At 35.9% G+C, this 15,078-nt stretch overlaps 1 protein-coding gene across 1 annotated transcript in view; it reads right to left on the bottom strand.

Annotated features, from left to right (window-relative positions):
• LOC140150696 (E3 ubiquitin-protein ligase RNF213-like) overlaps nucleotides 1-15,078 on the bottom strand; it is a 70,433-nt gene that overhangs the window by 16,276 nt on the left and 39,079 nt on the right. The window contains exons 38-60 of the mRNA XM_072172779.1: nucleotides 14,199-14,392; nucleotides 13,571-13,756; nucleotides 12,770-12,884; nucleotides 12,072-12,278; nucleotides 11,558-11,694; nucleotides 10,913-11,115; nucleotides 10,121-10,387; nucleotides 9,847-9,979; nucleotides 9,204-9,619; nucleotides 8,788-8,972; nucleotides 8,393-8,605; nucleotides 7,143-7,348; nucleotides 6,657-6,768; nucleotides 6,449-6,549; nucleotides 5,833-6,012; nucleotides 5,127-5,372; nucleotides 4,896-5,010; nucleotides 4,074-4,301; nucleotides 3,378-3,551; nucleotides 3,128-3,244; nucleotides 1,818-1,922; nucleotides 940-996; nucleotides 264-464 (exon numbers count right to left, since the gene is read on the bottom strand). Coding sequence (XP_072028880.1) covers nucleotides 264-464; nucleotides 940-996; nucleotides 1,818-1,922; nucleotides 3,128-3,244; nucleotides 3,378-3,551; nucleotides 4,074-4,301; nucleotides 4,896-5,010; nucleotides 5,127-5,372; nucleotides 5,833-6,012; nucleotides 6,449-6,549; nucleotides 6,657-6,768; nucleotides 7,143-7,348; nucleotides 8,393-8,605; nucleotides 8,788-8,972; nucleotides 9,204-9,619; nucleotides 9,847-9,979; nucleotides 10,121-10,387; nucleotides 10,913-11,115; nucleotides 11,558-11,694; nucleotides 12,072-12,278; nucleotides 12,770-12,884; nucleotides 13,571-13,756; nucleotides 14,199-14,392 — 4,098 coding nt within the window. The remainder of the gene's footprint in view (nucleotides 1-263; nucleotides 465-939; nucleotides 997-1,817; nucleotides 1,923-3,127; nucleotides 3,245-3,377; nucleotides 3,552-4,073; nucleotides 4,302-4,895; nucleotides 5,011-5,126; nucleotides 5,373-5,832; nucleotides 6,013-6,448; nucleotides 6,550-6,656; nucleotides 6,769-7,142; nucleotides 7,349-8,392; nucleotides 8,606-8,787; nucleotides 8,973-9,203; nucleotides 9,620-9,846; nucleotides 9,980-10,120; nucleotides 10,388-10,912; nucleotides 11,116-11,557; nucleotides 11,695-12,071; nucleotides 12,279-12,769; nucleotides 12,885-13,570; nucleotides 13,757-14,198; nucleotides 14,393-15,078) is intronic.

Genomic DNA, 15,078 nt, shown 5'->3' with positions numbered 1-15,078 from the left:
TACAACCCCACATTTAATGTAATTATATACGTTTTATGTTTGCTGAGGTGATACGCTGATAAAAATATGACCTATGGTAATGTTAAAAAAGTGAATGAGATAGGCGAGAAAAGAGAGGGACAGAGATGAGAGAGAGAGAGAGAGGGGGAGATGGGCGAGGGGGGGGAGAGATGGGCGAGGGAGGTAGAGCACGAGAGAGATAGAGAGAGCGACTTCATAAGGTTTCAATTAGATAACTTTGAGAACCAACATAAAAATATCACCTTTGACGTCAACTTCCCCTCCTTGATTAGAATTTTCAACGGGCAACACAGGTTGCTATCTTCGGCGCACATCACTGTTACCAAGGTGTGAATTGCAAGTGCTACAACTCGCAAACCATCTTCACTGTCCTGGGGTTTCACAACCAGCTGGTTGCATCCGGGGCTACACAGGTTATTTTCCAAAAGACGCAGCATCAGATCCTGGAATTATGGTTATGTGAGTGGAAGTGTTAGCTTAAATCAAGATTTTACTTGGGGAAAATATTGAAAGTTGGCGAAAAAAAAGATGATCCACGGAATCGGTTTTATATTATTCATAATTAATAACTGTTTTTTTTTATTAAAGTAAAACTAACGAATATGATGATAATAATGATAAAAAAAATAATTAAAATAATAACAAAAATAATAATAATGATAATAATAGCAATAATAATAGCAATAGCAATAATAACAATAATAATAATAATAATAATAATAATAATAATAATAATAATAATAATAATAATAATAATAATAGTAATAATAAATAGTAAATAATAATAATAATTAATATACCATTAGTATATCGCCTTCGGTAATTCTTGACCTGCATTAAAAACATCCTAGAGCCATCCCTATATTATAGAATTCTTCATTGGTTCCATCTATAAGATCATTATTTACATCTACTTACTTGCAGTCTTACATTTCCAGTTTCAGCTCCAATGAAGTCTAACATATCTTCTTTATTCTGTTAAAATATTACAAAAATATGCAGTGATATGGTGTTCCTTTGGCCCAAATACGAGTTAAAATATGTTACATTACATTAATATCTTTGTAATGAACAAGAATATTCTTTTATTCCCTTTAGTACCCAGCAAACACAAAACGTTTTCGACATCATTCACAAAAGGTTATAAAAGGTTGTCAGAAAACGTTTAAATGTCGGGTTATATAAAGGGTACATTAATGATATAAAACGTTTTCATAACATAATCTATTGCACAGCAAACACAAATGTTTTACAGAAAACATTTAAATGTCGGGTTATATAAAGGGTATAAAAACGTTTTAATAACATTCCAAAAACATTTTTGAAAACTTGGAACAAATCATTCTAAACAGAATGTTATTTTGGGGTTGAAAAATATTTTGCAAAAAATGTTTGCCCAAAATATTTACAATAACGTTTTTAAAATGTTTTCACGACCTTTATATAACCCGACATTTAAATGTTATTAAAACGTTTTGTAAAAAACATTTTAAGAACATTTCTGTGTTTGCTGGGTGCAAATATTTTAACATAATGTTATTTAAATGTTGACAAAATATTTGGCCAAAAATGTTTGCAAAAATAGTTTACAATGACATTTCGAAAACATTTTAAAAATATTGTTGTAGTGTGTTTTCATACAAAATGTTTTAAAACGATTTCATGACCTTTATATAACCCGACATTTTAATGTTATTAAAACGTTTTTACCTAAACCAAAACCCAAAATATAACTTATTTAAAACGTTTTAAAAACGTTTTTGTGTTTGCTGGGTATATATCATATTTAAATATACCTGTAGCGAAGCTTGATGGGCATCTGATCCATATTCCATTGTGACTTGACGAAATATTGCAAGGAGGACCGCAGTATCTCTTACACTTGATGAACATACCACGGACTGGTGAAATAGTAATAATGAAAAATAGCAGATTGCTTTTGGATAATATTCTAAAGTCAAAATTTACACCTTATAAGTACAGGTATCAAACATGAAACATATACTTATAAGGTGTAATTGTGTACCGTAATTATGGTAAAAAAGCACAATAAGACGACTGATGCAACACAATAAGACGACGCAAGAACGCTTAAGGTTAAATACCACTAATAGGCCTGGGCGACTGAAAAAGACTGCATTAAAATTGCTGAAATTTATCAAGTTATATAGCCAAAAAAGTACTTTTCAGGGGTTGATGCTTCAAAATGGTACATTTTCTCTCATTATATGACAGTTTTGTTGTAATAGTACCAAAATTCATACGCACGGCTTCGGTTTTTAGTAAATATTCGCCCTACCATATTGTAACTTTCAGCTTCGAGGGCGCACTGTCATTTTAAGGTGTTTACGGTTCAGTGCGTTAAAACAAGAAAAGTCTCAGGTCACCCTATGTTGAATTTTTGATCATTTGGCATCTAAATCATATAGTTTCACCTGATATTAGTAGCATTGAACTGTGAGAGTTCTGAATATGAGAAAATTCTACCCGAAATTAGCCATTTTCCCATTGAAACCCGTGTAATACATAATTAGTTGTATTCAACCTTAAGAAGCAGGGTTATAGTCCCCGTTTCCTATGTATCACAGATTTAGTACTTGCTTTTTATTTGGGTGGTCTTAATTCTGGAATTACGGAAACTTTTAGGCCTCATAACTGCCAAATTGTTTGGTCTAAAGTATATAAAGGTATACATATTTAGAATGGCAAAGACTTGATGAATATTTGAAGATGATCAAAATTAAAAAAATAAAACTGGTCCTAGATATTATCTAGTTTTTAAAAATTAATAAAAAATAGTTTGACTCAAAAAATTTGGGCCAAAAACCCATTTTGTAGATAAATTCATCAAGTCTTTGCCATTCTAAACATATATACTTTAGACCAATGATTTTGCAGTTATGAGGTCCAAAAGTTTACATAATTCCAGGGTTCAGACCACCCTTAAGGAACTTTTTTAAAGATGAAAACACATGACGCCGTTAAAGATGTGAAATTATTTTGATAAAACGCATGGTTTCAGCGTCATGTTGTTACGATCAAACTTAAAATATTGTTGTCGATATAAGCATGTAAGTACTAGACTTCCATATATAAGGTAGAATACCTGCCAAATCTGTGCAAGTGTGTCGAGAGACCCATGTGTTAAGGACTGGCATAATCCCTCTCTCAGTTCCACATATGCATCGCCAAGCACAACGAACACGTCTTTGCTTTTGGAAACCTAAATACATCACGGGGAAATGAAGATAAGAAGAGAAAGCGTTTAAATAGTTATCGGTGGTGGCGGTGGTGTCTGTGGTAATAGCGACGTTGGTGAGTGTGTGTATTTTACGGTGATACTGGGTGAAACTTACCCATTCTCTCATTGTTTCATCCAATATCCACTTCAACAGATCGTGTTTGCAAACAAGCTGTAAAGCGTCGGTACCGAAGGACTTGCAAAGGTTTTTCAAAAGAAACATGTGTGCTTCTTGTTTGCAAACTGCGTGTAAACAGAAAGTCTGAGCTGCTTCGAAAAGGTATTCGATCTACGTTGAAAGGATATTATAATGAATTGTATTAAACATTTAAACAAAATAGGTTCGCAAATGAATAGCTCAAAGATTTTGATCAATTATTTTCAACCCTCATGTCCTGGGCGTATTACCGTTTTTACTAACATAAACAGGGTGTAAAGTCAAACCCAGCTTCGCTCTGGGGGCATGTGTGGTTTAATTCCATTGTCAGCTATTAAATCTGTCAGCCAATATTTTGATAAGAAAGCAGTTCCAGCAGTGCTGGAAAATATGCCAATACAGTGAATATCGGGGTGAATATATCTTACTTAACATGCGGATATTTCAAATAATGTATCTTTAAGAGTAACATCAAAATCTTCATCATGATGTTTCACTTTTAATCCATTGTAATAGAAATAATCAAGCCATGAGAATATATATAGACGTTTTAATGCGAATTACCCTAATGAGATCATGCAATACTCACATAATTTCAGTGTTTCAATGTATTCATGTCAGCAAATTGCAAGAAAAATTAAAGTAATTACTTACACTTTTGTACTTCTTTAGAATGTCCTCATCGACTGATATTTCGTGCACAAACTGTGCTGTAACTACCAGTCCAAATCGAGCCTCTGCTATTGATTCCAGCGCTTTGACACTTGGAACCTCCGGCTGATTCAAGAGCCCATCCTTTGCGCTTGTCAGACGCTTTGTAGCTTCCTCGATGAGGGTCAATTTTGGGTCTAAAGCAAGAGTGGCTTCACGAAACCAGAAATCCTGTAAGAAAATAATAACGCCTTGTTAAGGTATACTTAGTATGGGCGAACTTCCGAAGGTTCACTATTCCGAAAATTAAAAAGGTTCTCTATTACGAAGGTTCTGTATTACGAAAACAGAAAAGGTTCTCTATTCCGAATATGAAGAAGGTTTCTCTATTCCGAATATGAAAAAATGGGTTCCCTATTCCGAAAACGAAGGTTCTTTATTCCGATATAAGCCACCGTGTTCTCTACTCCGAAAATGAAAAAGGTTCTCTATTCCGAATATGGCAAAAGGGTTCTCCATTCCGAAATCTGGGGCCCGTGACCTTTAATATATCGGGCCATGATGGGCAAAGGATAAATCTACGGGGTAGGGCCCGTTAGTGTACCACATATGGGCTCTGGGGCCTTTGTAGTGTTAGCGCTAGCCTTGACAGAATGATGTGTTTGATGACGGAGGAAAAGGCCCTAAAAGAAACCAAGTAAAGTTGCATATAAACTGTAGGGATACAATACACAAACATAAACTCATTTGATCAAAATTCGATGTAAAATGTAAATATATGATAACTCATTGCAGGACACATCAGTTCATTGGCATAAGACGTACCTCATAACAATATAAGAACATCAAGCAAACTTGAGTTGCCAATTCCAAATCTTCTCCTGTTGCTGGCTTTATGTCTTTCAAGTACCGGTCTATATACTTTGTAGTGACGTCCGCGCTGCAAAGGACAACAAAAATACGTTAGTCATGGTAGTGAAACCCAGAAGGCACACTTTCTAACTTAAAAGAATCCTTCAAGGTCAGAAATGCTTTCATGATCATTTTGACATTTACCTTGATTGCAACAACAATCTGAGTATCACTACCCTGATGGCTGGAATGTGATCAAGGCAATCAGTATTGAACGTAACGCCTTCTTCTTGTGGTGCATCTGACGACCGACCAACCACAAGCTTCAGCAGTCCTTCCACAACTTTTTCGTCCGGAGGTGAGTTATCAGCAAAGCAAAGTTGTGAGACAATTTCAAAGAAGAAAGCGTTTCTACGTTCTTTGAAGTCTTGGAATTTCTGGAAGGCATTCCTGTGTGTGAAATGAATTTAACCAAAATCGTTTTAAATAAAAGTAAATAATTCAAATGTATATCACTGTAGATGAAGAGTTCGGTGTGGTTGGTGGTCAAGATCCATGTTATATTATTATGTGTGGGGGAGGGGTATGACGATTAAATAGCAATTTGGCATAGTCTATGTGTCACCTATTCAGTGATTCTGCCTGTTTCAGTGATCGCTCCAATTTACACGTGAATTATATGTCGATTTCTCCAATCGATTGCAGTGTTTTTATTTGAAAAGATCAGATATTGGGATGGACAAAACCATGATCTGTGGTCAAAGACAAAGTTCTTAACAGCAGAATTTGATGAGAATGTTTGATAAGATGTCAAAATGTAACACAGTGGAAAGGAAGGTTTAAAAAAGTAACACACGCTTATAAATTGTAAAGGTAACGATGATATGAATTAAAAACGTTGTTTACGAACATGTTGGCCGCTGTAAATTCCGGTTTGAATGTTTGCGGTATCAGTTTATTACAAGAAGGACACCTATTTTGTCCTCCAGCGAGCAAATGACTGACGCAATGTTCACAGAATACATGTTGGCATTCCAAAAACACAGGGTTAGTAACGTCGTTGAGACAAATCGCACACATCAGGCCATATCTGAATGAGAAAACAAAACAAAGATAGATATTGGATAAAATATTGGTTCATGTTTGATGTTTCCATATGTTATTATATAACTTATTAAACCGAACAAAAATAGTGCGCTTTAAACATTTGCACCACGTATTACCATAAACATTGCACCCGGGACACGCACACAGGAAAATTAAATTTATATTATTATGTTAACCCTAACGCCCCAGTTGTTTTTTGGCGAGAGGGAAGGAAAGAAAGAAAGAAGAAGAAGACTATTTTTCTCGGTGCGGTTTTGAGCCCCCGACCCTTCGGGTGCCACGCCCGTGCAAGGGCCTACCTTGCCACGGGGGTGTATCTTGCCCGGCCAAGCTTTCCGTCGCCATATGACTGTTCGCATGATGATGCAATAGCATCACGTGGGATACCTGCTTGTGCCTACGCTTTCTGATTAACTTACCTGAAGTCTATCTTGGCTGCTCGTTTTGTAATATTTTCAAGCAATTTTTTCACTCGCTTGATAGTATCAATAGTCTTCATGTCTGTTCCTCCTGAAAACGCCTGGAAGAAAATAAAATAGAATAAAATAAATAAAAACAAGATTTTGATTAAAATTGGTTTCAAACCCGATACTGAAATTTTAAAAACGCAACATTATCAATACTTGCATTCCATACTGGTAGTCCCATCTGAAAAACTGTTTGGTCCACTTCGTATCGAGGATTGGTAAACATGTTAATGAAGAATATCTCTAGAATACGAATTCTATGCCACTTTGGTCTGTAAAATATGCAACAATAGAACAACATTAATAAAAGATACCTTGAGTTCTTAAAAGTAGGCTAATTTGAATATGTTGAACGCTGATTAATGTCATAAATGAAAAAATTAACGTAATCTCGCAGCGTTTCTTTAAAATTCCATACCCAAAGTAACAACAGTGTAACCTACTTGATCAGTCTATCGTCAGTGGAGGCACCAGAATTTGTTTTTTTTTGGGGGGGGGGAGGGGGGCAAAAAGTGGAAATTAATGTAATTTGGGGGTGGGGGTTGCCTCAAAAGTGGGGGGGGGGCAAGAAAAATATTTGGGGTGCAAATGCCACCCACTCGTAGCGCCGCCACTGCACATCGTACTGAAAGTGAAGAATACCTACCTTAAGTCTTGGATAATCCTTTTTGAATTTGGCCCATATACGCATGCCCTATCCTGAATGACTGAGAATATGACATTTTCAACCAACAACTTCACTCTCTGCACCTTATTGAGCCATGCTTTCTGTAACGCAGGTTGTGTACACTCTTCTTTTGTCGGTACAAGAAAATCGCTCACAAGGATTTCAACAGCTCTGACATCAAGAATCTAGGATGCAATACATGCATATAGATGACATAAATAATGAAATTAATAAATCGATCTTATATGTGTATACAAGAGGTAGTCAAATGATGTGATTTATTCATGGAAATGACATGGTATGTGAAAATTGGAAGACAAGGAAAATACCAAAATAATGTATTAATCTCCTTCCAAATCGTCGACCGTATCACATAGTGACATATCTGCAAAATGCGTATTTTGAGAAAACGACATTGAATTTTTTGTCGAAATGTATTGTTTCTATTTTCTTTAAAATACCATCTAGTTCAATGAAAACCGTTCCAGTCTGGAGAAGACATTTATAAAGTTAATATAAGATATTTTAGTCACAAACGCTTTGCTCTATTCTAGTATTCACTACAGCAACAAATACATTGCTACGAGAAACGGCAATAATTGCACGCTGTGAAATACGCTGCAAATAACACCGTTGTATTTCAATGCGACAATTAATATCGTTATGCGAAGGGGCGATTTTGTTCCAGAAATACACAAACAAGTCGGCACTAGACGGCAAATACGTCACTATGTGAAAAGGTGATTTCTTACGAACGGCAAGATACAACACTTTGAAATATGAATGTAAATGACAGTTTTAGCAAATACGCCGTTATGTGAAACGGAAAATTTGAAATGAAGCTTATAAGACCATGTCAAGTAATTACCCCACTAATTAAGCAACATCCATAGTCAGGATTATGTTATTTTGATGAGTGTTGTCTACCTACTTCATATTGCCAAAATTAATGAAAATATCATCAATGTCAAATACGTGACTATGTGATTTGGTCGACACTATGTGATTTGTCATACGTCACTATGTGATTTGGTCGACAATATATCGCATCATGATATGAATGGTACATAATTACACTTTTAATAAATTTGATACCAAAAACATTTTAGGCTCTAAATCTTTCGTTTTATCGCTTTTGATGATTTTATTGTAGTACTGATGAAGATCTAATAAATGTCGAAAGCTTTTAAGAACTAAGCATAGCTGTTACATCGCCGATCTTCATATACCATTTCACTCTCTTGATTCACAAGTTGATCGAAGTGTTTCTCCAGTAAATCTGGGCAGGCATGGATGAGTTTCGAGAACTGCTTGAGACGGTCAGCAATTTCCCTGTAGGTCTGGTGGAGAAGCACAAGTCCTTTTGATGAGCTTCGTTCGTCATCAAATTTGAGTCTGCCGCTGGTCTCAATCATGGCTGCCGTCATAGCACACGTCACACACTTCAAAATGAAATTGAATAAATAAAAACAAATATTATCGTGTTTACTACACCATGTACACAGTAAATATCTATCAGCCTCTATTTATCCCATTCACACTAATCTTCTTTAATTCTCCAATTAATTTTCTCAAAAACTAAATTTATGTGTTTATGCTATGTAGTAAAATTTGCACTATTTACCTCAAATTCCTTATTTTGGAGATCTTTCTTAGGTCCACAAGTGTACGTCATGTGTATAAAGTCTTTCATATAAGCATCAACACATTGTTGGTATGCACTGGGAGGGACGTTAGCATCCAAGAGTACGCCCAAGTTTTGCTTCACTGCTACTACCACGTTTTCTAATATATGTCCTTTCTGAATGGCTATATATGACAAAATGCGGTGCTTGGATATTAATTAAATATTACAACTAACATTTTATGGCTGTGTGCAAATTATATTATGGTCGAAAGGCTAGCCGAAAATCGGTATTCTTTTGGAAACCCAAGTCTCAAACCTTAAAATATAATTATTATTTCATAAAATGATTTCAGCATAAAAATTTTAATTTTGAGTTATTACAGTGAGTTCCTCACAATACAAGAAGTTGTTACCGTTTTTCTCTCCTGCTATTTCATATCTTTGGTCAATGAATTCCTTAATGAGCCACGAGAAGGGAAAACTAGCAGTGAACGGTTTTCCGCTATTGCTGAAGATTTTTACAGGAACTGTCTCTCGTAATGGTTGCTCCTGTTGGTGGCCACCTGGAGAAAATGCAGTTTCCAGAGACGAAATGGAATCAGCAGCTGTGGGACTTTCTGGAGGCGAAAGTGAATCCGATGGTGATATCATATCTTTGTAGTGTAGCGGTGCCAGCTCAAAATCACCCAAAATCGCAAGCCACAAATTGCGAATCCAATTTTCTTTGGTATCCTCAAGTAGTTGTAGATTGTCGTTGTAGTCGCAGAAGGCTATCACTTCAGCTAGGATTGGGTATACAATGTTGATAAGCTGCTGCCACAGTGCTCTCCTACGTATAAATGGGTGGTTGCATCATTGTCAAATGGAATTATTGTTGAGATAAAGTAGTAATTTATAAAATGTGTAAAAGTAAATTGATTTTATCAGCCTTATGAAACCATTTACTTTGGTGATGATTAATGCTTGTCACTATTTACCGACTAAAATACTAATGCTAATCCTAAGGCAAAACCACTTGAAGAGTGAACGGCAAATAACTGTAAATTGTGTTATTACCTAAACGTCCCACTTTCGTGGATGCTCGATATCTCCAAAGCCTTCTTCATCAGCCATTCCATTCCGACATCTTTTTGTCCAGTTTCCTCATCTCGTTGCTTTAGAAGATCAGCAATCCTTGTAGTAACTGGTCCTAAAATAAACATTTACGATAATATTCTGCCACGTTACTTTACACAACATTGTGGCTAGTTCCTAAAATTCTCTCAATTTATTATCTACCTGTACTATAAGAAAGAATTTCAGAGTAAGCAAGATAATAATTATAACGTACCGCTCTTGCCATCATCTAAAAGATCTCGAATAGTGGAAATGCGTCTAGAAATCTGTTTCCGCAAGTCGCTTTCATCTGTCGACTGAACGTCAATTCTAGCAATAGCACGGTGCACACTATCCATCAAAAGTCCTTCTGCGCTGACTTCCCCTTGGTCTTCAAAAACCGAACGAATGTTACCCTTCAGTTTCATCAAGCTGGAAATTTCAGGACGGTTTGCGTGAGGTGGTCTCGTATCATCTATGTGTACCATTTCCCATGGCCCACCTTCACAAAAAAAACAAGCCAATTACCGTTTTGATACATGGAATTGTTGCATTTATTTCTCTTCTAAAAAATCAGGGCAGCATTCTTGTATAATGATGAACCATGCATGTACCTACATGCATGCACCTACATGCATGTCAGTACCAGATGCCAAATAGCTGGATTCATGGGGATTCTTGGATGAGGACCGTTTCCATGGATTTGTTGGGAAATCACAGCCAATCACAGGGATGAAGATACGAGGTAAATGGTGTATATTATATGGCGATTCCAGAGCTTTGGTCGCCGTAATCTCAGTGAAAACTTTTTTCCTCTATGAAGAACATTTTGGTGACATCAACCCTATTTTATAAACCTCCGGGGTAATATGAGGCTCATTCAAACAGTTCTACCTCTATCATCACATCTCAGTTATATTGAGGTAAATGGTGTATATTATATGTGTTATTTAGTGGTGTTTTGGATAAGTTGAATATTTATACGTATTTTATTATATATTGCATTGTAAAATTGCTAAATATATACCATGATAGCTCACAAATCCCTTCGTCATTCGGGCTAGATTGATGACGAGAACTACATGTACCGGCTTCGTATGTATATCACTTCGCATTATTTCGTCAACAATGCAGTAAGAAGCACATGCTATCAGTTGACCATTTCTGTGCCCGTCTTCACACTGGACGACTAGAATGCGCTCACAGTCTACATTGGTGGTTACAAAATGCCTAAGAAGACACACACATAAATTATTACAAGATAATGATCAATCATATGTGAGAAAATAAAGAGATCACAATAAAAGTTATGATATCGTTATGGTTTGTCAAAATACCGAAGAGCGATTCCTCTGTTTGTTGAAATTATGTTGCGCATGTGATTTCGCTTCAGTTCGTATTCTTTGCTCCTTCGTTTAATTTGTTATATATAGTTTCCATCAGCGTGTATTAAATTTGACCCAGTAACAGGCGTTGTCCTGTCTGATCCATACTCTTTAATTTATAACAATTGATGCGAGACAATCGCTATTCTTCCAAAACCATAACTAATTGTGTACACATGGTGCGCGCCCGCGCATTTATGTGATCATAGGTATGCAATGAAATAATAATGGCCAATAACTACTTAACATAAATACATTATTTCATTTTCAATTTATATAATACTTACCTTACTTCCTGTCGAAATTGCTGTTGTGTTTGAAAACTATGCAGGTAAAGGGGTTTCAAACACTTCTGCTCCAATTTCAGGTCACGTTCGAGTTGTTCAAGATCTTGGCTTACCAGCAACCGGGAATGTGTTGTTACCTTGCAGGATAAATGCAAACAACATTATCAAACTGGTCTCAAATTGTTCCGCTTGGAACAACGTTTTAAACAAAGAATAGTATGCCATATCTAGGGTGTTTTGTTACCTGGGTAACATCGTAAAATAAGTCAAGGTGAGGAATGCAACGTGAGCATTAACGGCCATTTCATTTTATGCAAATTAGCATTTTTACCTTATATCCGCTTTTTTGATATGTTAGAATCACTAGCATGCAAGAACATTGGTGTTCCATTGTTTTACGTAAAATGTTCAGTCTATAACGTTTTATAAACATTTTTGTGTTTCTGGGAACTTCTTAAGAATTGAATAACTTAACTTGATCATACTTTACAATTAATTTTAAAGGTGGTTCTACCTGCAGCATAAGCCCCTGTGATCGCCTGATTTTGTCCTTTAGATGATGACACAGATACTCCTTAAGACTGCTATGCTTCTGATTTGAAAAGTAGATCTCAAAAAGGTCCCCAAACTCATCTTTCAGTTTCGAATACGGGAGTCGCATAATCGCTTCTGGTGTAGCACACTGAAGAAGTGATATCTTGACTTTTCTACGAATCATGGTCTGTAATATTATAATCGTGAATTTGTAGGTTGTATTTGCTGGCGTAGTGCACGTTAGAATATTACCACTGTTAGGACAACTGGCTCACGCTTTCTTTGATACGAACCACTGAACGAAATGATCACAGCACAAATCATATAGCATATCATAATTCGCAACAGGTGTATGAGCCCAGGCTTAAACCAGTAACCAATGGTTACTAACGTGCACAAAGTCAGCGAATTAAACCAAAAATATTTAGTAAACTCGAAGCCAATTCTTGCAAAGACCCATTTTTAAATATGCACCTCACCCACATGATTCGCTTCTATCACGTTTTTCTAACATCACGGTAAGCAATATAGATATCGCCATCAACTGTACACTACCACTAGATCCACCACCACCACCAGCGCTAACGCCATCATCACCAATATCACCGCCAGCATCACCGCCAGCAATTACAACATATGCCTACTAGTATTTTACCACTAATATACTACGATAGTTACCTCATTCTCCGTCGGTTGATCCCCTTTGGTTTTCTGATCAAGAGCTCGGAATACTAGTTTGGCAATTAAATCTTTGTGAAAACCAACAAATGCGTCCTCAACGTCGAATATGCACCTTGTTTGAGAAAAAGAAAATCGCTCTATAGCAACTCATATGGTTAGTCTCCTTAACTGTAGCAAATAATGTATGTAGCCAATTGCGCGGAAACATGCTCTTCATACATGAACCGCTCTACTGAATGAACAGCAAAATAAACATCATTACAGAATTATCGAGTTTTATGATGACCCTTTATATACTCTTAATTAGCACATTGATTTCAAAGTTACGCCAATCATTATTAAACTTCTTGAGAAACTTACTGATTTGCATAATACATTATTAAAACTAAGAGAATTGAAAATTGTCTCATTTCTATGAAACTTTCTCATCCAAATGAATGAGAAATACTAATTAATGTGTTAACGTATTGTATTATCGTGTTCAATTTTCTAATTTAAAACAATGTGACAGGTTGTTGGTATGTTAATTAGTATTTCTCATTCATTCGGATGAGAAAATTGGGTAGCAATGAAATAAATTTAAATTCTCATAGTATTGTCCAATTCTCATCGGTTTGAAAGAATTCAAATTGTAAATTTAGTGAGGGTGGGCGCTAATTGGCTAAGTGAGGAGCTATTGGAAATTAATACTTAAGACTGAAGATATTGATTGGGGTCACATACCATGCATAGGGTAGCCTAAGCCTTGTGCACAATACTCAAGACAAAGCCCTCTATATAATATAAGCTCAAACTTACTGCTCTACATCTTTTGGGAGGGTTATAGAAGAGAACTCCTGAACCCATTGATTGAGCTCGGCTACCAGATTGAGTTGTGTTGGAGTCAACATGGTTGCTGATGACAAGAAATGCTTTTCTAATCGGTTTATCAATGGCGTTGGAAAGTGGTCATAAACGTCTGTTTTGTCCGCAATCACAATTAATCTAATAAAATACAAATAAATTGGGAAGAATGTTGAACAAATTATTTGAAATTCGAGTCAAATCATCAAAAGTCGATTTCTAAGATATTTTGATTCATAGTTTCATTGTATTCCATTGTTATTATCATTAATTAAATTCGCTTGAGTAAAAGAACTCAAAGATGTGTCATTTTCTCGTGTTTTACACAATTCTAGTAAGCCACGTAATATTGTGCTGTCACCCTTATGTGAATAATCAACAATTGTTCACGTTTAAAAATGATACACTTATTTTTGCACGTTCAACATTCAATTGCTCATTAACTGTATTGACGTATTACTAACAAATTATCTAATTTATCTAATTATCTAAAAGCTTTTCAGACTATTTCCTTATTTCAAGAAATTGCCTCGTACGTGTGCGGTCACTTACATACTAATTATTAACTATTAAACAATAATACCTGAATTTGGGATCCACCTTGCATTTCACCCGGTGTGTACCAAGTCCGAGGGCAACAAAACAGTTTTCCTTGTAATGGGCATAGTACTGGTTCAAGGCGTCGTACAAACTCTCGTAAAGCTGGTCAAAGTTCAGCAAAATAACTGTTCTTCCTGCTTCCATGCAGATCTTGATACTGTTGATATCTCTGCACACCTATATTATTCAATTTTAACAGAAACAATGTTCTTTCAGCTGTACCTTTACACAAACGAAGAACGGGGATCAAGGCCTACCACCGTGATTGATTTTCGTAAATTGCGTGTCATAAAACACAACATAAAATAGAAAAAAATTTGAGAAAATTGGTCCCACTTTAAAGCCTTAATGTACGATCTTTTTAAATTTTTAGATTTTTCTTTTTTTCTTCCAAAATGATAATATTCAATCATTATGAAAGTTCCCAATACATTTGGACGCGAAAAACATTGTGAATTTGCAAAGAAACAACATCATAAACCGCTATCACTCGAAATATCTCGCACTTTCTGGATGAGGACGGCGAGTGCGGCCTCAGAGTTAGTCTCCTACGCAGCCAGTTTGGTTGGCCACATGTGGAGGGAGCGTAACCAAATTGGATTCGTAGGAGACTACGATTTACGATCGTTCAAACATATATATGATAATATGTTGGACCAACAGAAAATCATCCCGTTTTACTACAAATAGGGCGAATTTGACAGTTTGCTCATAGATTTAAGTTGCAACATGTGTAGGTATTACAAATATGCCCAAAAAAAAATCGGTTTTGAAAAAAATGAAGGTATATTCTGAATAAAGATCGTACATTAAATAGACATACAAGCAAAGACGCAGATACACACATCATTTCTAGAACTTAC

This window comes from Amphiura filiformis, chromosome 4 (assembly GCF_039555335.1).
Source record: "Amphiura filiformis chromosome 4, Afil_fr2py, whole genome shotgun sequence".
Taxonomy (NCBI): domain Eukaryota; kingdom Metazoa; phylum Echinodermata; class Ophiuroidea; order Amphilepidida; family Amphiuridae; genus Amphiura; species Amphiura filiformis.
The sequence above is the reverse complement of the archived record's forward strand: the minus strand, read 5'-3'. Positions and strand labels throughout refer to the sequence as shown.